Raw genomic sequence first — 21413 nt, 5'->3', positions numbered from 1 at the left:
TAGTGAAAGGAAAAAATATATTTAAACTCAGTAATAATTGTTTTCTTAAAATGTGTAAAAGCTTCTAATCTTTAAAAGACAGGGAGAGTACAATTAGGGCACTAAAAATATAAATGTTCTAATATCACTCTTGATGGAAAAATAATTTGGAAGTTTAGAGTAGAAAGAAAAACAAAAGCATATTCAATGTTGAAAAAAAACACAAATATTAAATAGTGTTTTAAAATAAGAACATCTAAGAATTATAATCATACTCTCCCTATTTAATTAATTTCTCAAATAATACACGAATCAAAATGCTAAGAAGAACTTTGGAGTACATGATTAAACATTGGATTTGGACTAATGTTATCCTCCTCCAAGGCTCCAACATATACATCATTAAAAAAACATGTCACGATAATATCCAACACTTGCTTATTATTATTTCCCTAATAATAAACTAACACTCATGTTGACATGTTGTAACACACCCATGTTTTTTGTTTTTTTTTTTAATTGGGAAAACGTCCTGGTTCCCCATGAGAACTATGATATCGTACCAGATGGAGCCCGATCTTTACCCCCGTCCCAGATGGCTCTCATGAAATTCTTCTCAATCTATATACCCATATATCGGGATGTTATCGGTTTAAAGAGTGAACCGATACGATACCGTTCATACCAAATAGAAAACCAAAAATAAAACCTGACTGATGTTAATAATCCGACCCGAGACGATACATCTATAACACATCTATAACTCCATTAAAATCCCCAAATCCTCAAACCCTAAAAGCATAAAATTCTTAAATCGATCTTTGCAACCATGAGTACCGTTTCTGGAGGTTCGAGTGGTTCATCAAATGTTCGACAAAGAGGATTCGTCGTTGGCGTGCCTAAGAGATGCTGGTGTGGGGAACACATCGTGGCAAAGAATTCCAAATCCGAGCCTAATCCTTCTCGGAGATACTTTCGATGTCGAGAAGCAGCAGCAAAGAAGGTACTATGTTATGCTTTGTTTGATGTAGACATCGACCTAATCCAAATCCGAGCCTAATCCTTCTCATCAATTTTCATTGTATTCTATGATATAATGTTAGCTTGTGAACGATAACCACATCTTTAAGTGGGTCGATGAGGCATTGTTGGACGAGGTAGCAACATTGGGTGTTCAATTTGAGAGAGTAAAAGAAGAGATGAAAGAGCGTACAATAGAGACATTGCAAGAACAGAAGCTGAAATTTGAGAAGATGCAAATGGAGTTCGAAAAAGAGCTTTGTGAGAGGGTTGAAGAAGTTTTGTTGGAAGCAAAAGCTGAATTGCAATGTAGGATGAATAAGAGTATAATTGTATGTGTTTTCGGTTTTATGATCTTGTTTGCTCTGTTTAAGCTTGTATGATGAGCTATTGTAAACTATTGTTCGGTTGTAATCTATTGTTGTTCGGTTGTATGCTCTGCTTTATGCTCTTGTTTGTTTTGGTGTTGAGTGTGAACTCCTGTTGGTGTTGCTATTGCATTTAATAAGATAAGACATTCCACATTTCATAAAAGGCAGAACATGATGAACACATGTTCTGAAAACAAGCAGAATGATAACGTTTTGAAATCATGTTCTCAACATGATCACAGACCAAAAACATAACCCTACTAGTCTATTCGACCAAAATACAGATCCAACTAGTCTCTTAAACCAAAAAACAGACCCCTACTACCATAATCTTCAATATTCAGGCTTGTGAAAGTCCTCCACCACCTTGAGATAGTCCTCCACCACCCTGAACAACTTCTCCTCCACCAGATTGAGAAAGTCCACCACCATCTTGAGAAAGTCCACCACCTTGAACAACTTCTCCTCCACCACCCTGAGAAGCCTGAAAAACCGCAAATTTCAAAAAATGAGAACAAGAGACTCATCTTGAGAAATAAAATGAGAAAAAACCGATTAACAACCTGTGTTTGATTCTTCTTCTGGTGGTACCTACGGTTATGCTGATCAGAACCACAAATTCCACAGTGCATTATCCTTTTTTTATGTTTTGGTTTCTTCTTGACAGGAGACTCATTTACACCTGGCTTCCTCTTCTTGTCTGCCTTGGTTATCTTCTTTCTCCCAGGTTGTGGTGGCTCAGGTGGAACATGAACATTCTCACCTAAAGTCGAAGGCCAATGACGAGCACCCCTTTGTGGAGTAATGCCATTTGTGTAGTTAAGCCTCCACATAGCAGTTCGAAACCACTGGCAGACATAGTCATCAGCACTTAACGTCCTCTTCAGAATCACTCCATAGGCATGCTCACATGGAATACCACATATTTGATATTTTTTGCAGGTACAAGTCATATTTTGTAAACTAACTCTGTGTTTGTCTCCATCCAGTGTGACTTCAAAGCACCCATTAGTAGAAGGATGCACCTGGCATTCCGAAGCTTTGTCATGCTCTTTAGCAAGAAACCTTGCCACATATGGAGTACATAAACCTGAAACATCAAAAACCAAGAACATTGCATTAAATATGTAGAAATCATAGACAGTCTTTGAATAAAATCATAGACAATCGTAGAAAATTGCATTAAATTTTGAATAAAGTTAATTACCTTTGTGAGAATGAGAGAGAGCTGAACGCTTGGCAATCCGAACCATAGACAGTCTTCTAACTGTCTCCAACATTGCCACAAACGGTTTCTCCCTTGCTTTGTCGATGGTCTTGTTGAAAGATTCTGTGAAGTTGTTGTCAACATCTTCGCAATAACCCCCCAACTTATAGAAGGCACGACACCAGCTCTTTGGTTTCGACTTCATAACATCATCATACACACCAGTGTCATAAGCGTGTATCTGTTCCAGTCTCTCACCGAACTGTTTTGCATTATAGCTCCAAGCCATATGCCAGAGGAGTGGCTTGATTTGCTTCTTGGAAGGATGAGTCTTCTTCAAGTTCCCATAGATGTGTCTAACACACATTCTATGCTCTATTTGTGGTAACTCCAACTCCACAGCTTTTATCAACCCCTAATTGAGAACCAAAAACCAAACATATTAAAAACGAGAGCATTCACATTTATTAACCAATATAATAAATTAGTTAGATACATACCTTTTGTCGATCAGACACTAAAATGTAACCATCTCCCTCGTTTAGATCCAGGTCAGTCTTCAATCTCTTCACAAACCATAACCAATTGTCTTTGTTCTCAACTTGAACAACACACCAGGCTATTGGATAGATGCCATTGTCTGCATCTCTGCCTAATGCAGCAAGCAACTGTCCCTTGATCTTTGCCTTTAAGAAGGCGCCATCAACTCCTATTATTGGCCGGCAAGTCTGTTTCCAAGTTCTTCTAAGGGCATCGAAACAAACATAAAACCGATTGAAGACGTCTTGACCAGCATCATTCTTAATTGTATCAATCTCCACAACAGACCCTGGATTTGCTTCCAAGATCTCAGCTTGGTAATCTCGCAGTCGTGCAAACTGTTGTTCATACTCATACTCTATCCATCCCAAAGCCTTTCTCCGAGCAGCTTGACATTGTGGCCTAGTAGCGGATATCTTCCACCTTTCCATGATAATCTGTTCAATCCTCAAAGGCTTGTAATGATCCGGTTCCTCTCTAATCTTATCGAGAAAAATTCTAGCTATGACTGGGACCTTAAACATCTCACACTCGCCATTGGGGGTACAACAATGCTTATCAATGTATTTCGTAATCTTCCACAAAGATGCGTTTGGAAGAAGTGCAGCAAACACTTTCCACTCACAATTGCCCTTATCCCCAACACATCTAAACCCGAGTTTATCTTTGTCATACCTGTATTGCTTCAAATTGTAACCAGTATGTAGTGCATAGTCCAAGACACTCTCCTTGAATGCGACCCCATTGTAGAAGGATTGGTCTTTCCACAAAGTTCCATCACCACGTCCGATATCCGTAAACACCCTCTCTGGACCCGCACCACGACCACGACCCGCACCACGACCACGACCTTCTTCCTCGTCGTCACTTTCTGGGTACGTATCATGACGAATCGACTCTTCAGCATCGGTAAATTCCTGAGCAAGCATATCGACGTGAAATTCATCTCGATCCTCTCCTTCTTCATCGTACTCTCGTTCTCCAACACCATCTCTTTGCCCAATACCATCTTGTTGCCCAAAACCAGATCGGATTATTAAATCCATCGATTCAATTTGAGAAATCGATGGTGAAATTTGATTTTCTAGGGTTCGTCGCGAGAGAAAACAAAAAAGAGGTTAAAATGTGATTTTAGGGATTTCTCGGTTGAGGGTTATGTTTCTAATCGGGTCAAAATCAGGTTTTAATCGGGTCGAAATCAGGTTTATTTTGGTTTGTAAACTTCGTCACTCGGTTAATCAAATAGTAAACCAATTAAACCTATAGCAATGGTGAAATAGATGATATCTTCTATTCTCATGGAGATACAAAACGTAAATTACAGATATATGGGTATATAGATTGAGAAGAATTTCAGGAGAGCCATCTGGGACGGGGGTAAAGATCGGGCTCCATCTGGTACGATATCATAGTTCTCATGGGGAACCAGGACGTTTTCCCTTTTTAATTCAACGAAATCGACCTCTCTCTCTCTCTCTCTCAATGCATGTAACTCGCTTTTCTCTTCCTTCAATGTATTCAGTTTTTCAATATAAACAATTTGGGAGGGTTCAGTGGGACTTAAGAAACAAAGAAGGTGGAGAACAAATCCGACTTTTTCGCGTCTATACATTGAACTTAAGAACTTTTTATCCTCTACATTAACGTCCACCGTACACCTCTCTCCATTATAGACGTTTCTCAGTTTTTTTGCTTTCCTCTTCATATCTCAAATTTTTCTTCCTTTCTTCTTCTGTAAATCTTCTCTCTATTTTTTTTTTTGCCCTATCTTTCTAGGGTTCTTCTTTGCTCTTTCATGAATCTTAGCCTTCCTTCTCTATTCATCTTCGTCTTCGTTCTTCTTCAAACTCTGTTCGAATTATGTCTGGAATCTTCGGATTTAGTGGTATGTTTCCTCAATCTTAGTCCAATTTCAGATTTTGTTTTGTGGGTTTTGATCTTCTTCGATCATTTGATACTACTCTGCTTGATTTCTAGGAATCTTGATTCTTAGATTTGATAAAAATCTGAAATTTGGGTTTGTTCTGTTTTAGTCTCATTCTCTGTTTTGGTTTTTGTGTACATTAGGCTTTGATTCTAGTGTTCTTCTCACGAATGATTGAGATCGGAATTGAGAATAATGGGGTTTTGTTTGATTTTTGATTTTGATTTTATATAGGTGATGAAGATTTTTTCCTTGGGGGATCGATGCATAATCTATCACCAGGGAGCTGTCCCGGTGTCTATTTCCCAGCGCGTAAGAGGTTACGTATTGCCGCGACGTCAGTGTTCAGCGGGTTTGAGGAGAAGCAAACTTCGATCGATGTGTTGCCAGATGAGTGTTTATTTGAGATCCTTAGACGTTTGCCTTCAGGGAAAGAGAGGAGTGCTTGCGCTTGTGTATCCAAGCATTGGCTTAATCTCTTGACTAGTATCACTAGGAATGAAGTGGTTGAGTCTGTTCAGGATGTTGAGGGTGAAGGGTTTTTGTCAAGAAGTTTGGATGGTGTGAAGGCTACGGATTTGAGGCTGGCTGCGGTTGCTGTTGGGACGTCGTCTCGTGGTGGGTTGGGGAAGCTTCATATCCGTGGTAGTGGGTTTGAAAGCAAAGTGACTGACGCTGGTCTTGGAGCTATTGCTCATGGTTGTCCATCTCTTAGGGTTCTTTCTCTTTGGAACTTGCCTGCAGTTAGTGATGTGGGTGTGTCTGAGATCGCTCGGTCTTGCCCCATGATTGAAAAACTTGATCTTTCACGATGTCCAGGGATTACTGACAGTGGTTTGGTTGCAATTGCTGAGAACTGTGTGAATCTGAGTGATCTGACTATTGATTCGTGTTCTGGTGTTGGCAATGAGGGTTTAAGGGCTATTGCACGACGTTGTATCAATCTGAGATCTATCTCTATCAGGAGCTGCCCACGAATTGGAGATCAAGGTGTTGCCTTCCTCTTGGCTCAAGCTGGTTCTTACTTGACGAAAGTGAAACTTCAGATGCTGAATGTAACTGGTATGTCTCTTGCTGTTCTTGGTCACTACGGAGCAGCAGTTACTGATCTTGTGCTTCAAGGCCTTCAAGGTGTGAACGAGAAAGGCTTCTGGGTGATGGGAAATGCAAAAGGGTTGAAGAAACTGAAGTCCCTCTCAGTAGTGTCGTGCCGAGGCATGACAGATGTTGGGCTCGAAGCTGTTGGCAGTGGTTGCCCTGATTTGAAGCACGTCTCTCTGAACAAATGCTTGCTAGTTTCTGGCAAAGGACTTGTCGCTTTGGCCAAATCTGCATTGTCGCTGGAAAGTTTGAAACTCGAGGAATGCCACAGGATCAACCAGTTTGGTCTTTTGGGTTTTCTTATGAACTCTGGATTAAAGTTGAAGGCTTTCTCTATGGCAAATTGTCTGGGGATCAGGGACTTCAACTCAGAATCACCTCTACCATCAACCTGTTGCAGCTCTTTACGTTCTCTGTCCATCCGTTGCTGCCCTGGGTTCGGGGATGCAAGTCTTGCTTTCTTGGGGAACTTCTGTCATCAGCTTCAGGATATTGAACTCTGTGGACTGGATGGAGTAACTGATGCAGGTGTGCGCGAGTTGCTTCAGAGCAACAATGTTGGTCTTGTGAAGGTGAATCTGAGCGGATGTATAAATGTTTCAGACAACACCGTCTCTGCAGTATCCGTTTGCCACGGACACACATTAGAGTCTCTTAACCTCGACGGCTGCAAGAACATCACTGACGCCAGCCTTGTCGCAGTAGCCAAGAACTGCTACTCAGTCAATGACCTTGACATCTCAAATACTTTGGTCTCAGATCACGGTATCAAGGCTTTGGCATCTTCTCCCAACCATCTGAACCTTCAGGTTCTTTCCGTCGGCGGGTGCTCAGCGATCACAGACAAAAGCAAGGCATGCATACAAAAACTCGGCCGCACGCTTTTGGGATTAAACATCCAACGTTGTGGCAGAATCAGCAGCAGCACTGTGGATACCTTTCTGGAACAACTATGGAGGTGTGATATACTCTACTAAATCCCACTTTTTCTTCAAAACCTTAGTACCATCATCATACGTCAAGTCTAAAAAACCCATAGATTCCACCTAGAACTTAGTTTCTTTCTCAGGACGCACGCAGCAGTTGTTTTTTAAAAGTTTTTGGCAGGTTCCTTCTAAACAAAGGAGCTTGTTTCTACAACTGGTAGTGTTCTTGTGAATCATGTCACTGAGTTCTGGTAATCTAGTTTGGGTTATAATCTTGACCGTCTTTTTGGAGTTGTTGTCTCTGTATGTTCAGTAAAGTTCTTGTAGGAGTGCTTGTTCTTTTGGTTTAGGTTCGTGATAGTGCCTTTATCTTCTTCTTCCACTTTAGAGCTTTTGGCAATGGCGGTCTAACATCTTAGTCGCCATTACAACTCTTCGGAGTTGTTTTTTTTTTGTGTTTTGTTTCTACCAGAAGCTCTGTTTTTTTCCCACTTGTTTTGTTTAAGGCACTTATCTGTACTACTGAATCATTGTAACTATGTACTCTATATATAAACCTTTTCCTGAACAAAATACTACCCTTTGTAATAGAACTTGATCCTTCATTGGATCATTTTGTTGTGTGATTACAAAATCTTTCTTACTAATATAAAAGAACAAAAAATGGAAGAAAAAGAAGAAACAAAAACACAAAAATTTCAATCGTCTCTCCAAGTATCTCTTAAAGAATAATAGGTCCGTTCACTACCAAACCCAAGAAGCTCCTTTAAACCAAAAGCAAAGCAGCAACCTCGTACAGAGGTTAGACAAGACCTAGTGCTTTCATTTGAAGAAGCGTCCATGTCATCATCTTTGTACCTCACGAAGCCTCCTTTCTCGAGATCTTCCCAAGAGTCATCAATCTCTTCTATTCGATTCATTTCTCCATCTCCATCCTTTGGCAATATCCTCTCTCTGTATTGGTACAGAGAAACAAAACTCTTTACGATATGGTCAAGACATGTATGATGCATCTCCGAACTCTACCCATGAGTTGGAAGCACCACATTATTGTGTTTTTAATAAGTATAAGAATGAAAGACTTACAAATTCTTTTGTTTTGATTTCCTAGAATATCCCTTGCTCAATACTGCATTGCCTGACACATGGTTTTTAAACCTTACCTGAAACATTTATGTAACATCTTGTTAATTTACCAAAGCTCATTCATGCCTAAACCTCTATGATCACTTATCATGAAATGAGTTTAAAAATTAGCTAAAAAACCTCATCACCGTCCTTCATCCCATAACTTCCGATGCAATCCGTATCGGTAATTAACTTCTGACCACCGTAACACAAACAAAAATGCCCCCACACATGTGACCTTCACCATTACAAACTCTATCAGTCAGTAGCCATTATAAAAGGAGAGAAAAAAATAAATGTAATAAAAGTTGAAATGTGAACCATGAGATCTTGGAGGGTCCCTTCTTAGGGACATGACTAAAGGCAGTCTCTATGGTAAGCTTGAGATCCCCAACGGTTGCTGAGGTCATTACGTAGACATCTTCAAATAGTAAACAAAATTACAATTGAATCTAACGAAGGAGAATGAACAAGTAGTGACCAAAAGGAAAAAAAAAAAAAGATAACAATGATATTGCATTTACCAAAGGAAGAGCCATCTAGTTTTAGAACGGAGAGCCTAATAGGTTCGGTCGGAAGTTTATCATAAGAAAAGGTCCGGCGGTGAAAGCTTCCCATTATCTTGAAACAAAGATCAATGGAAATCTAGAAACCATGGAATCAGGGTTTCAAGATTGATGACTATGAAGAGATTCAAATGAATTTTAGGGTTTATTCTTAAACCGGGATCGGAATCTAAGCATGAAGTTTGGTAATATTCAAAGGAGATGTCTCTCACTATTGTCTGATTCGTATGGTGTTCGAATCAGACGACCAAATTTTGCGTTGATGGAGGTTTTTTTACACTTGCTTATTTTTGTTGCTATTGCCTAGTTTCCTTGAAGATGAAGTTAGGGTCTGCCGTGTTTCTTGTGATTTCTTCTCTCCTTCAATCATTCTTTTACTATTTTTACTATTTTCCTTTTGCTAATTATATCGAACCGTGTAATCTTTTTAGTCTCCGTACAAAAGTTTTGAAGTCTCTTTTGTACTTATAACGAAACCCTCAGGAGAATCTTTTCATATTATAAAAATTGTATATCCATGCATACATTAAAAATAAGAAAATTCATAAACTTAACTAAATCAAGTCCCCTCAAGTGTCAACTTAAAATGACGTATTCTCTTAATTTACACGAGAGCCGAATCGTTAAAAATGACGTTTCGAGCAATGTTCATCAACGGACTGATCCTGGCAGGAGAAAATTTCCGGGCGAACAGAAACAGACCCTTCCTGTTTCGGCTGACATCCCCGTACCTAAGCCGTGCACTTCTCACATTTTGTATAAGCTCAGCCGTAACGTCCGAAGGTTTATATGTCCGAGGATGACCATGCTCGTTGACGCTCCAATCAACGTGCGTTAGCGTAGCGGAAACACACCCTTGTGGGTCTCGCATGTGGAGGAGAGTAGGGAAGTAATGTTCCTCGGGGTAACACATGTCTTTTCTTACGAAGACTTGTTAAACTTGGACCATATCTCAACGTCACTCACTACCATCCGCGCATGGAGGCGTGTCAATGTCCAGAACTGTGAGCCCATTCGAAACGCCTCGGGTGGTACCTCGGGGAGCATCGCGTTGGGTCCACGCGCAGCCCACCTGTCGTACCATCCTAGTTCCTCTTTGAGAACCTCGATGAAACTCTTTGTAGAGGAGATTAGTGTCTTGTAAGTGAAGTTAAAGGAATGAAGCGGAATACAAGAAGGGGAGAGAAGGATAAACATGTAGTTTGACGGGTCGTCGAGAAGCCCATGAGCTAGTAAACGACGTGCGGCTGAGATGAGTGTTGGGGTATGCCGGTAAGCCGGTTTTGAGGATGCTATGATCCGGTTATGAAACACGCCAAAGAAACCTGGTTCGTGTTTTTGAGTCGGGTCTACATGGACGTAGACATTGTAAAGAGACTTGTGATGAGATGTTTGGTTGAAAAAAAACTCCCAAAGCGGTGCTAATGGAAGAGATGTTGTTGTTAGGAACATGAAAGCGAGTTTTTTGGGAAGTTGACGGGAAGGGTTTGCGTCGACTTTAGAAGCTTGACGTAGTAACAACTCATCGTGATCTAGTGGCTGTGAAGTAATTACTCGGGGAGATGTAAGATTACTTTTGGAATTTTGTATTTCTAAGACGGCTGGCTGAGTGACGGCCACATTGATGGCTAGTCGCGGAGCCTTAATTAAAGTCATGATGACACCTAAGGGAACGCAGACGAGTAGAATGATATATAAGGCCAATATGATATGTTGAATGACTAATTTTTTTACGATCTCACAATGTATCATCGTATAAGTTTCACTATGAACAGTAAGTATTAGAACATGATCCTTGGTTTATAAAAATAAAATGTTACCAAAGAAAATGGAAAACGTAGATGGTATGTGCTTCACATTGTTCGTATGGTACGAAGCTTTGCTTGTTTTGCGGTTTTTTTATAGCTTATTTGGTTACTAAAACGTGATCCTTGGGTCTTGTAACATACTCTCTTTTCCGATGCTTTACTCACATTTAAACTTCTTAACCTATTTTTTTTTGGATTTAAATATTTTGCTTTGAAATGAAATCACTCACAGAGTCACACCTATGTTAGAAAGATGTTGAACTATAAAGTATAAAAAAAAATAAAATTTAAAGTTAGAAAAAATATTTGTTGTATTCTTCAAATTCAAGTCGTCAGATTTAAACAAGTCTTTTGACGATTGTAAAATTTTAAGTCGAAACCTTAAATATAGTTTGATTTGAAAGCTCGAGTTTTGTATGCTATGCAAATCTGCAACCCTAGTGTGGTTCGACATCTGTTTATGATGAAAGCCTTAGACCTTTTCTATTGGGGGTTCATAGAGGGGTTGATAGAGGAGTTCTTAGCGCTTTGTTGAAAAAAAAAAATCAAAACAAAAGAAAAAATGTAAGATCTCCTCTTATATAGTATACTCGATCGTGGATTAAGAGACGCTACGTGTTAGCAGTTCTCTCTCTGACGTTTCTGTCTCTCGTCTCTCTCTCGGTAGATCGATGATTTTAATGGAAAAAACTTGAGAGTTCTTGGTAAAATTGAGAGGTAAAACAGTGGGCAAAGCGTATTTTACTGGAGATATCATTGTCTCCATCGACTCCGGCACCATCGACGGTGGCACTTTATAAATTGGAGAGGGTTTTTGCTTCACCAAATCGGAGATTGAATTAGCCAATTCTCGAATTGTTTGGTTCAATGATGCGATGAATTAGATTTGTATTAGAAAAATTAGGGTTATATGTTGATAGCTGTTTGGGAATTTGTAGTTTGACGAGTGTTTGTCGAATTGGATTCGACACTATCCCTGTTTGTTTAAATTGCATGCATTCACTGTATGCTGAATCTCGAGATGGGTTTCTTTTGTTTTGATGATGATTGGGGTGATCAAAACGTGAGATCTTATATATTCCTATGTAGTAGTGTCTTGCATTGAAATTTATTATACTGACTTTAAACTTTTTCTTAATGGAACAAGTGAATGAGGGTAAGAAGAAGAAACCTGTTCGTCGTGGTGGTGATAAGCGAAAGAGGACCACTGAGAACAAGTGAATGAGGGTAAGAAGAAGAAACCTACGGAGCTGTTTAAGAGTTCTTGGTTGCAATAAACAATATATTATATATAGTGATATCAGAATGATATTTTGGTTTATTTATATAAGAACGTACAGTTGTATGCCATTCTGCTTATTGTATAAAACAAATGGATTGTTGTTTTTGTGTGTGTTTGCAGGAAGATTTGTGTGAAGGCTGCATTTCCAGTGGGAACTGAGGTATATATATATTCTCTGAGTTACTCTCTCCACCACTGATATTCGTTTTACTTATTGTTGTTTAAATTGTGATGGCACTGGCATAGTTTAGATGCAGTTTATGATGAATTCAATAGGGATTTCTAGAGTCTTGAAGTAAGTTAAGCCATGTCTGTAATGACCCTCACTAAGGACAGAAATCCCAAAATAAAAGATCGAGGAAATGACCTGGAAAAGACCTAGGAAGGAAGAAGAAGTAACATAAAGAAGAAGGACCGAAGAAAGTCCGAGAAAATTTGAACGGATCGAGAGATGGCCATGTCTTCCGAGACGTACCGTCCGTATTGTCCGAGACGTACCGTCCGTGCTGTCTGAGACGTACTGCCCATGTCGTCCGAGACGATTGCCGAGAGGACCGATAGTGTCCAAAGATCCGAGAAAATTGTCCGAGAGTTGCCGAGAGAGCCGATAGTGTCCGAGCGATGACCAAGAGGAGCTTCCGAGCGAGACCGAGAAATGTCAAGAAATGTCAAGAGCGTCGGACGGAAGGACGAGTTCTGCCGAAGGAAGCAAGGAATCTTTTTCCTTTATAAAAATTGACCAATCAGCTTGCATGCAATGCATGCAGAAAGAATTTTGGGTTGCAAAATGAAAATTCGCTTGGGGATTGGGGCGTGTAGCGCACGCGCCGCATGCAAACAAAAGATTTGCCATTTGTCAAACCGCACTAAGGAAGGAGAAGGAGAGGTCGAGCCTATAAATATGAGGCTTGCGACTTCATTTGCTCATTTTTCTCTCATTTCTCTCAAATTTCTCAAACACCTAAAGTTGTTGTTTCTCTCAAAACCAAGAGAGAAACGAGAGGGAGATCATAGCGAAGCGCTGCTTGCGTCGAGAGAGAGAGGCGATTGGAGACGGTAATTACGCCGAAGTGAGCCGAGAAGGAGACGCTGCTGGTGTAGAAAGCGAACCGAGAAGAGACGGTGGTTGCGGGTGAAAGCGGACGAGAGCGGGAAGCTGTCTGACGTGAAGAAGAAGATTGTCTGATCAGTGGTGCAGTGGAGTCCGGTCATCATCGGTTGTGTAAGGGTGAGTTCTGCGGTAATTGTGTGCGGTGCTGCATGGATCTTTAGATCCTTGCGGTCACCATTTGCGTGTTGCATGTAGACTAGATTCATGGTAGAATCAGTTTAAATTAGTGCATGCGAAATATGGTAGGATTCATGTTAGATTCATGTTAAGGGAACATCGAATTGGAGCTAAGAATCACCATGCAAGATAAATTTGGATGCATTTTAAGTAAAATTGGAACGCTTAAAAGTTGGTTAAGAGGATTGCATGCATGCTGAGACTTAGCGAATTTACTAGCAATATCTCTTGCTTAAAACCGGTTGCATGCATGATTAAATTGGGAAGTTTGTTAGCAATTTTTATTGCGTAAAATCGGATGAGGTTAGCTTGCATGCTTAATTGGACTTAAAGGATTTAAATGGGTTAAATCGCTTAAAATGGATTGCATTGTAATCGAACTTGTTGCATTAATATGCTTAAGTGGTTTAAATGGATTGCATGCTTGTAAAACAATCTAAGTCGCATGAATTGTTATTCTATTGCTTGTTGATTGTTGCATGTTTTCTTGCTTGAATTTCATGCTTGAGTTGCTTGATTTTCTTGCTTGATTGGTTGGTTTATTTTAGCGAAGTCTCTTGAATTTGTTTCTCGAGTCCTAGCTAGAATAAAGTGTCGATCTTCTGTTCCAAATGCGGTTCTGTCTCGCGAGAGTTCCCGATGATCACTCGCGCGGGACAATGTCACGGCTAGCTAGCTACAAGCGTGACCGTTACATGACGATGTAACCTTTGGTGGCTCATGCTGGTTACCTTTGTGGTTTATGCATGGGAAGTGTTGTGGAATGGAACAGATTATCGAGGGTCCATAGGTGAAGGAGTTTAGGGTATTTCAAGCGTCCCTTGTTTTATTCTAGTCGTCCTTGCGAGTCGTGTAAGAGTTAAGAGTCTATTTTGTCCAAGTGAGCATGCCTATGAGCAGTCCTGGTACCTCTAGTCATCTTTCTCTGTGTTTAGCGAGTATAGTTCGTCCGAGTAGAGTTGTGTCGTTCTAATTTCTCTCGCTTGTTTGTTATTTGTTGCTTCCGCTTTGTTTCTGTTGCGTTGCTTTGATTACTTGCTTGCTAGTTTGCCTTGCTTGTTTTTTTTGCTTGCTGGGGTAGTCGGGTTGGGAAGTAGAATCCTGTTTAGGAGAAAGGGGTGCCCAGGCTCACTGAGTAATCTTAGATTACTCATGATATTATTTTGTCTTGCAGGAAGCCTAAGTGAGTCTAGAGCTGGAACAAACATTAGGGTACCGGATAGGGTTTTCTTGTGTTCTTTGTAAAACCCTATATTTTCATAAGTGATTTATGACAAGTTATCCGACTATCTTTATATATTGCTTTAATGATTTATTTTCAATGTAATAAACTATTGAAGTAATATATTCGGTTTTCGAGGAAAGCATGGCAAGTTGCAAATGGTACTCGGCCTTGTCCGGGTCAACACAACGCACCAGGCCGCAAGGGTTGCAAAGCCTAAGTAGTCTCGGTTGCGGGTGGAATTGTGCTAGGGAGGACCGGTCGGGAAGTCTGCAGCTTCCGTCCCTCGACTGGATCACCTTGGTACAGTTCCCATAGTGGCGTCCCGTGGCTGTCTGATGGCCTGCGTGGTCATAGAACAGTTCGGGGGCGTTACAATATCCCAACAGTGTCTGTAAGTGTCTCTATTAACGGTTTTGTTGCATGGATAACCCATATACAACTAAGTACAGCCAGAACCAGAAACTAAAACATCAATTATGCAAAGACCTTAACACTTCCAAAGTTTCAGTAATCATATCTACCATTTTAAATATATGTTCATGTCCATGCATAGACTATAAACATGTAAATATATTTATAAAATGCAATATTTTCCTATTTTTATAAAATCTTAAATGCAATATTTTTTATTTTTATAAAATCTTAAATGTTTACATATTTATACCATTTCTATTCTATTTAAAATATTTAAATTTCAAAAAACAATATTTTAAAAAATAGGAGACCCAAAATTAGAACCTACTATTGGAGGAGAAAAATTTAACTAACAGATCATAGGTTCTTATATTCAAAACAATACACAATTAATTTATATAATAACCTGTTTAACAATCCACTTATAACAGACCACTGATAATCTTGCTCTTAATTTTGTTTGATTTCTTCGCTTCAAATGATCTGCGTCTCTAGGCAGCGTACGTACCTACCACTAGACTACTAATTAAAGCCTTTTGAAATTCGTTCATAATCAAAGTAATCGATTTTGATGGGACCATTGTGTGGTTTAAAATCTTTTAAGACCAAGCAACAGGGGCGGATCTACGTGAGAGAGGCGAGGCACGTGCCTCCTATCATTTTTAATGTTTACCCAGTACATGAAAATTAGTTGCTTCTTTAGTTCAGTTGGCAATGGACTATTTTGCTTTTTATTCCTTTTATACTGGATGAATTTTTTATATTCTATTTTTTCCTTAGATAAAATTATATATTTTCAGTTCTATTTTATTTTTCTATTTCCAGTTTAACTTTAACAAATTTAATTCATATTTATATTTTATAGTATACATGCTTAATATTGTTTATTGTTACTAATATACTACCTTTTCTAACATTTTTCCCTTATCTGTTTTGTAGCTCATTTATTATATTTTGAGTTTAAATTTGTGTGATATGGTTAGATATGTAAATTTAAATGTAATATATGTATTTATAGTTTATTGTGAATTTTAAGTTTGTAAATGTGTATTTTCTTATTATTAAATTAAATATATATCTAATATAAGTAATTAAGTATAATTATAAACCAATATAAGCAACACTTAAAAATTTTGTCTCGTTTTTTAATTCAAATTTTTAAATTTATGAAAAACGCAAGATAATAATATTGTCAAATATTTATTTATTTAACACTTTATGATATAAATTCAATATTATTAGTTATATGTGTCTTTGTGCCCCATCCAAAAAACTTTTATGCATCCCTCGCTGGATGAGTTCCTTCAAAATTGTAAAGACACAAACATTCGGTATTTTAATATTAAGTTGACATGCATGACAAGCAAAGTGCACTAATTTATCACAAAACAAGAGACGTGACAAAAACATTAAAAACTAGAGATATTAGACGAGCAAGAAACAAAAAGATCAATATTATTATTCGAGATTAATTATTGAAGACACTTTGTCAAATCAACTTCGACGACAGCTTCATTACTTAGCCCGAAGTCAGCTATTTCTTCATCTGAATGGTGGCAAGCGTTCCGATATTGTAGCTGTACAATGTGACTCCCCTCTTTGCGCTGAAGATCTTCCCGTCGCTTTAGAGTCGGAGACGTAAAGGATGTGGGGTGAGCTCATCCCACTAACTTTTTTAAATATATTTTTAGGTAGAAATTATAAAATGACCCAAATAAATTTTGACCCCAATAAATTTAAAATTTTTATTTTGACCTTTCAAATTTTACATTTTGACTCCATTTAAATCAAATTCTCTTTGTAACCCTTTTAAAAGTTTAGATTTGTACCTATTAACTAAATAAATTTTTATTTTAACCTCTTAATATTTGCAATGTTACCCATTCCACCAAAAAAAACAAATTTTACTCCTCTAAAATGTGGGTCTGGCTCCGCCACTGAGTGGCTTAGTAGATCTTCATCTTCATGTCTGCGATCGTGTCTGTCGATGTCACCTCCACGGTGTACGTTCTTCCATTTTTGGTCTTAATGAAAACTTGTATCTCTTGATTTAAACAAAAAGAAATAAAAAAATAGTTAAAACAAATAAAAAAATAAAAAAATAAAGAATTAAAACTTAGAGGAGCTAGGGAGTGTGAATTACCTGTGATTTGTGTTTTTATTTTCTCTATAGGAGGGGTAGTGAGTGATGTAGTGCATGTATGTGAGTTATATATAGACAATTTAAAAACAAAAAAAAAATGTAAATCTTTATGAAAAAAAAAAAGTAAATAAAAAATTTTAATGGGTACATTAGTAAAATATAAAAATTACTATAAAAAGTTTTTTACAGGTACAACTGCCAATTTTGGGGAAATAATTTATTATAAAAAATAAATGACAAATTAGAGATTGCTAGGTATTCAGAATATTTGTGTTATTGATCTTGAGCAATTACATCTCATATATATACAAAGAGAAACCCGAATATACTAGACTTGAGGACCAAGTCATATAACTTCCTAAACTATATTAGAGAATATTACAATATAACATAAATATGTAAATATATATTCCAATACTCCCCTTCAAGTTGGAGCATGAAGATCACAAATGCCCAACTTGGATGATAGTCTCTCAAATGGAACACGTCCTAAAGCCTTGGTAAATATATTAGCAATTTGATCGGTAGTACCAACATGAATCATTGTTAGTGTACCATCTTGAACTGCATCCCGAACATCATGACAATCAGACTCGATATGTTTAATACGCTCATGAAACACCGAATTAGACGAAATGTGGATAGCGGCCTCACTTTCACAAAACAAACGAACGGATTGAGGCTGAGGACATCCCAAATCAACAAATAGCTTTCGTAGCCATAAAACTTCCGTTAAAGCATTTCTCATAGACCGATACTCAGCTTCCGCGGATGAATGAGACACCTTGTCTTGCTTCTTTGTTTTCCAAGAAATAGGTGAATCTGGCTCTAATACCATGACAAACTAGAGATTGCTAGGTATTCAGAATATTTGTGTTATTGATCTCGAGCAATTACATCTCATATATATACAAAGAGAAACCCAAATATACTAGACTTGAGGACCAAGTCATATAACTTCCTAAACTATATTAGAGAATATTACAATATAACATAAAAGAATAAATGACTGTTAACATGTGTGAATTATGGGAAGAAACATCCAGTGAACAACATGAAATTTATTTGTGGCCTAATTTTTTATATTCCACTTCTTCACCGGAACAAGTGCGAGCTCAATGCGAATCATAATACTGGAGAAGTTGCCAAGTTTAACAATTTCTCCAATTTCGTAGTTAAACATCAAGTTCGCATCAAACCTTTGATTAGCGCCTAACAAATTTTCATATCTAAAATGAAGAAGAAGTCACTTTTGTGATTGATGTAGGAGTTCATGTGATTAGTGTGTATGTTTATAAAAGAAGCTATAGTGTGTATGTTTGTAAACCTCTTGTGTTTTCCTAAGACTTGATTGCTAATAAGAAGAAGATGACCAGGGCCTCTGTGGTTTGGTACTATTAGGAACTTTTACCGATCACACATCCCTTTCTTCGTTGAATCACGGATCTAGATCTAAACATGGGGAAACCAAAAACGACCTCTCTGAGTCAAGTCACCATTGGTATTTACTAAATCTTGTAGAGGAAAATTTTCATTATTTGGTGAAGTTTGGAGACCGTTTCAAACAGATCACACGTTTTTGTGTATGTGGTTTCTAAATTAGTCACATGGAGTTAATGCTCTCGATTCTACTAAACTTTAGGAAAATGTATTTCTAGTATTAAATTATAACGTAACAGAGATTTTTGCAACTTAGTTTCCCCCAAAAACTTAGGAAAACATGTGGAGGTTACCAAAGAATAAGAAGAGAGGAACAAGCAAGAAAACAAGGAACACCTTATTTCACTTGAGTCTCTTACCAATTCTTAGTATTTGACTTTGATAAGTTCTTGACCTATACTACTAATTAACTCTACACTATATTTGAATTCGATTCTAGAATGTGATTTAATCATTATCCTTGATGTATCTATAATAGAATTTCTATTAGATATTTTTCAAAAGTTTTATCTCTAGAATAACTTCTTCCACACGTTATTTCACACTTATTCCCCAAGCTAAATTTAGTAAATGACCATCTTGTTAAATCCTCTGTATTAAAAGGTTGAAATCTCTTCTTCATTCACAGCCTCCTCTGTCTAAGACACCAATCTAACCTTTTTGTCTACACGGTTTCATATATACACACACACAAAAAAACCCTCAAATCTACAAAAACACATATTTCCTGACCTAATTCTAATACAGATCGTGTGATATAGACAATGCAGAAAGTTTGCTGGCCTTACTTTGATCCTGATTTTGACAATCTCGGTGAACGCATATACGGACCACCGTAAGCTTTTTATCTTCATCTCTAATAGATCCGTTCAACAGCAATGTATATGAGTGCATGTGTATAAATTTTCTCATCATGATCACCTTTTTATTTTGTGTGTGTAATTTTCAGGTGCAGGGTCTACATTGACAATGACAGCATCCAAGATTGCACCGTTGTGAAGGTACACAGAAAATATTGGATCCAATGGTGTTCTTTGTGCGAATTGTTCTTCTGTTTTGTGGTTCCATTGTGCATATCTGGTTGGGGTGTCCTCTAATTAATGTGAAACGTACGGTTGATAATGAAGGTGAACAGCGAGAACAAACAAGGACTTCTTTTAGAAGTGGTGCAAATCTTGACAGACATGAATCTTATTATCATCAAGAGTTACATCTCTTCCGATGGTGGTTGGTTCATGGATGGTATAACATATAAATTAATTTCCTTACAATTTAACTTAGTTGAGGAGCTTAGCTTTGAGAACTTGCTTGTATATATATGTGTGCAGTTTTCCATGTTAAAGACGAGCATGGCAATAAACTCACTGATAAAAGCGTCATCAATCACATCACACATGTTTGTCTTCTAAACTTTAGTCCCTGAATGAATCATATATATGTTTGATTTGAGTGTAGTAATGAGTTAGATGAAATTGATAATGTATAGGCCATTGGTACGAGTAGGCGAGAATCAGATTTTATAAAGGCTAGTGAAGCGAGTAACAACCCAAACAGCAACGCCTTGGAACCTCCACTGGCTGATCACGGCGAACACACAGCAATAGAGATGACCGGGACAGACCGACCTGGACTCTTTTCAGAGATATTTGCTGCTTTCGCGGACTTACATTGCAACGTATTGGAAGCTCATGCTTGGAGCCACAATGCTCGTTTGGCTTGCATAGCCTATGTTTCTGATGACAACACTCACGCTCCCATAGATGACCCGAGCCGCTTGGCTTCCATTGAGGACCACCTCAGTACTGTTATACGTGCCACAGCGGATCCTGCTTCCAACTCTACACACGTAGGTCACAAGGAGAACGAGACTGATGGGTTTCTTGCGGGACAAGGCAAAGGGTGTATGAATAGTAACGTAGAGAGACGGTTGCATCAGCTAATGCTATCTGTGAGAGACTTTGACGAACCGTTTTGTGAGCCTTCACCACTGTCATTATTTTCATCCAAGTTATTGTACGGTGATCAAAAGGAGAGGAAGACAACGATAGTTTCGATTGGTAATTGCGAAGAGAGAGGATACTCTATTGTGACAGTAAAGTCTAAGGATCGAAGAAGGCTCATGTTTGATACAATATGCACTTTAGTTGACATGCAATATGTTATCTTCCACGCTGCTCTACGGTCCGATGGAGCTGATGCTTTTCAGGTAGACCAAGAAAATATATCTATAGCTTCCTTGAAACCATTAGCCCCCTTTTCAGGTTCAAATGTTTATCTAATGTTTTGAAACTTGTAGGAATACTTCATAAGACACATAGATGGAAGAGCTTTGAACACGGAAGGCGAGAAAGAACGGGTGATAAAATGCTTAGAGGCTGCAATAGAACGCCGGGTTTGCGAGGTAATGTTAACATTTCTACTGTGCTTTAAAACCAGAATAGATCAATCTACACAATTACTAACTTTGAGATGTCTCAGCCAGAAGAAATTTAGAGGAAGATTCACCAAAACTGTTTGGATTCTAGTTAAGAATGGTAAAACAATTTGGGTGTGTGTTGGTGTGTGTGGGTAATGCAGGGGGTGAAGTTGGAGTTATGCGCAGAGAACAGACTAGGCTTACTCTCTGACATAACCCGTGTCCTCCGTGAAAACGGCTTGACCGTTGTTCGTGCAGACGTGGAGACGCACGGTCAGAAGTCCCTCAACGCTTTCTACGTCAGAGATATTTCCGGCAACAAAATCGATATGGAGTTTGGGGAATCAGTGAAGAAAGAGATGAGACCGATCCACCTCGAGGTCAAGAATGAAGACACAAGAACAGACACAGTTGGACCTGATGAACAAACAGTCTCAGCCGCACCACAACCGCAACCGCAACCGCAACCTCACCGTCTCTCGCTTGGTGACATCCTTCGCTCACAGATGGAACGCCTTTCACTCAACTTCGTCCCAACCAAATGATTGATAGTTAGTAATTATTATGGGTATGGTATAAAGATTTAGATCTTTTTATATTGGCATAGAAAATTGCAATAATTCATTAACTAATTA

General features: G+C 38.4%; 5 protein-coding genes and 1 pseudogene across 5 annotated transcripts; 3 read left to right on the top strand and 3 right to left on the bottom strand.

The window, feature by feature from the left end:
• On the top strand, positions 515-1758 carry LOC104736556 (uncharacterized protein At4g04775-like). The gene is made up of 2 exons (XM_010456559.2): positions 515-982; positions 1083-1758. The coding sequence occupies exons 1-2, from the start codon at positions 809-811 to the stop codon at positions 1380-1382; spliced, it is 474 nt and encodes a 157-aa protein (XP_010454861.1). The 5' UTR covers positions 515-808; the 3' UTR covers positions 1383-1758.
• Positions 2458-4553, bottom strand: LOC104738184. Its single transcript, XM_019235013.1, has 2 exons — positions 3078-4553; positions 2458-2992 (listed from the first exon to the last, which is right to left on the bottom strand). Exons 1-2 carry the CDS (start codon positions 4161-4163, stop codon positions 2570-2572), a joined length of 1509 nt encoding a protein of 502 aa, XP_019090558.1. The 5' UTR covers positions 4164-4553; the 3' UTR covers positions 2458-2569.
• On the top strand, positions 4771-7638 carry LOC104736554 (EIN3-binding F-box protein 2). The gene is made up of 2 exons (XM_010456557.2): positions 4771-5002; positions 5276-7638. Exons 1-2 carry the CDS (start codon positions 4978-4980, stop codon positions 7117-7119), a joined length of 1869 nt encoding a protein of 622 aa, XP_010454859.1. The 5' UTR covers positions 4771-4977; the 3' UTR covers positions 7120-7638.
• LOC104736555 lies at positions 7549-9032 on the bottom strand. Its single transcript, XM_010456558.2, has 5 exons — positions 8721-9032; positions 8518-8617; positions 8335-8434; positions 8155-8231; positions 7549-8022 (listed from the first exon to the last, which is right to left on the bottom strand). Exons 1-5 carry the CDS (start codon positions 8812-8814, stop codon positions 7767-7769), a joined length of 627 nt encoding a protein of 208 aa, XP_010454860.1. The 5' UTR covers positions 8815-9032; the 3' UTR covers positions 7549-7766.
• On the bottom strand, positions 9367-10514 carry LOC104738183 (annotated as a pseudogene).
• On the top strand, positions 19013-21361 carry LOC104736552 (ACT domain-containing protein ACR2). Its single transcript, XM_010456552.2, has 7 exons — positions 19013-19197; positions 19312-19363; positions 19490-19604; positions 19691-19758; positions 19849-20568; positions 20659-20763; positions 20940-21361. Exons 1-7 carry the CDS (start codon positions 19127-19129, stop codon positions 21321-21323), a joined length of 1515 nt encoding a protein of 504 aa, XP_010454854.1. The 5' UTR covers positions 19013-19126; the 3' UTR covers positions 21324-21361.

Source organism: Camelina sativa, chromosome 13 (genome assembly GCF_000633955.1).
Source record: "Camelina sativa cultivar DH55 chromosome 13, Cs, whole genome shotgun sequence".
NCBI lineage: Eukaryota > Viridiplantae > Streptophyta > Magnoliopsida > Brassicales > Brassicaceae > Camelina > Camelina sativa.
The sequence above is the reverse complement of the archived record's forward strand: the minus strand, read 5'-3'. Positions and strand labels throughout refer to the sequence as shown.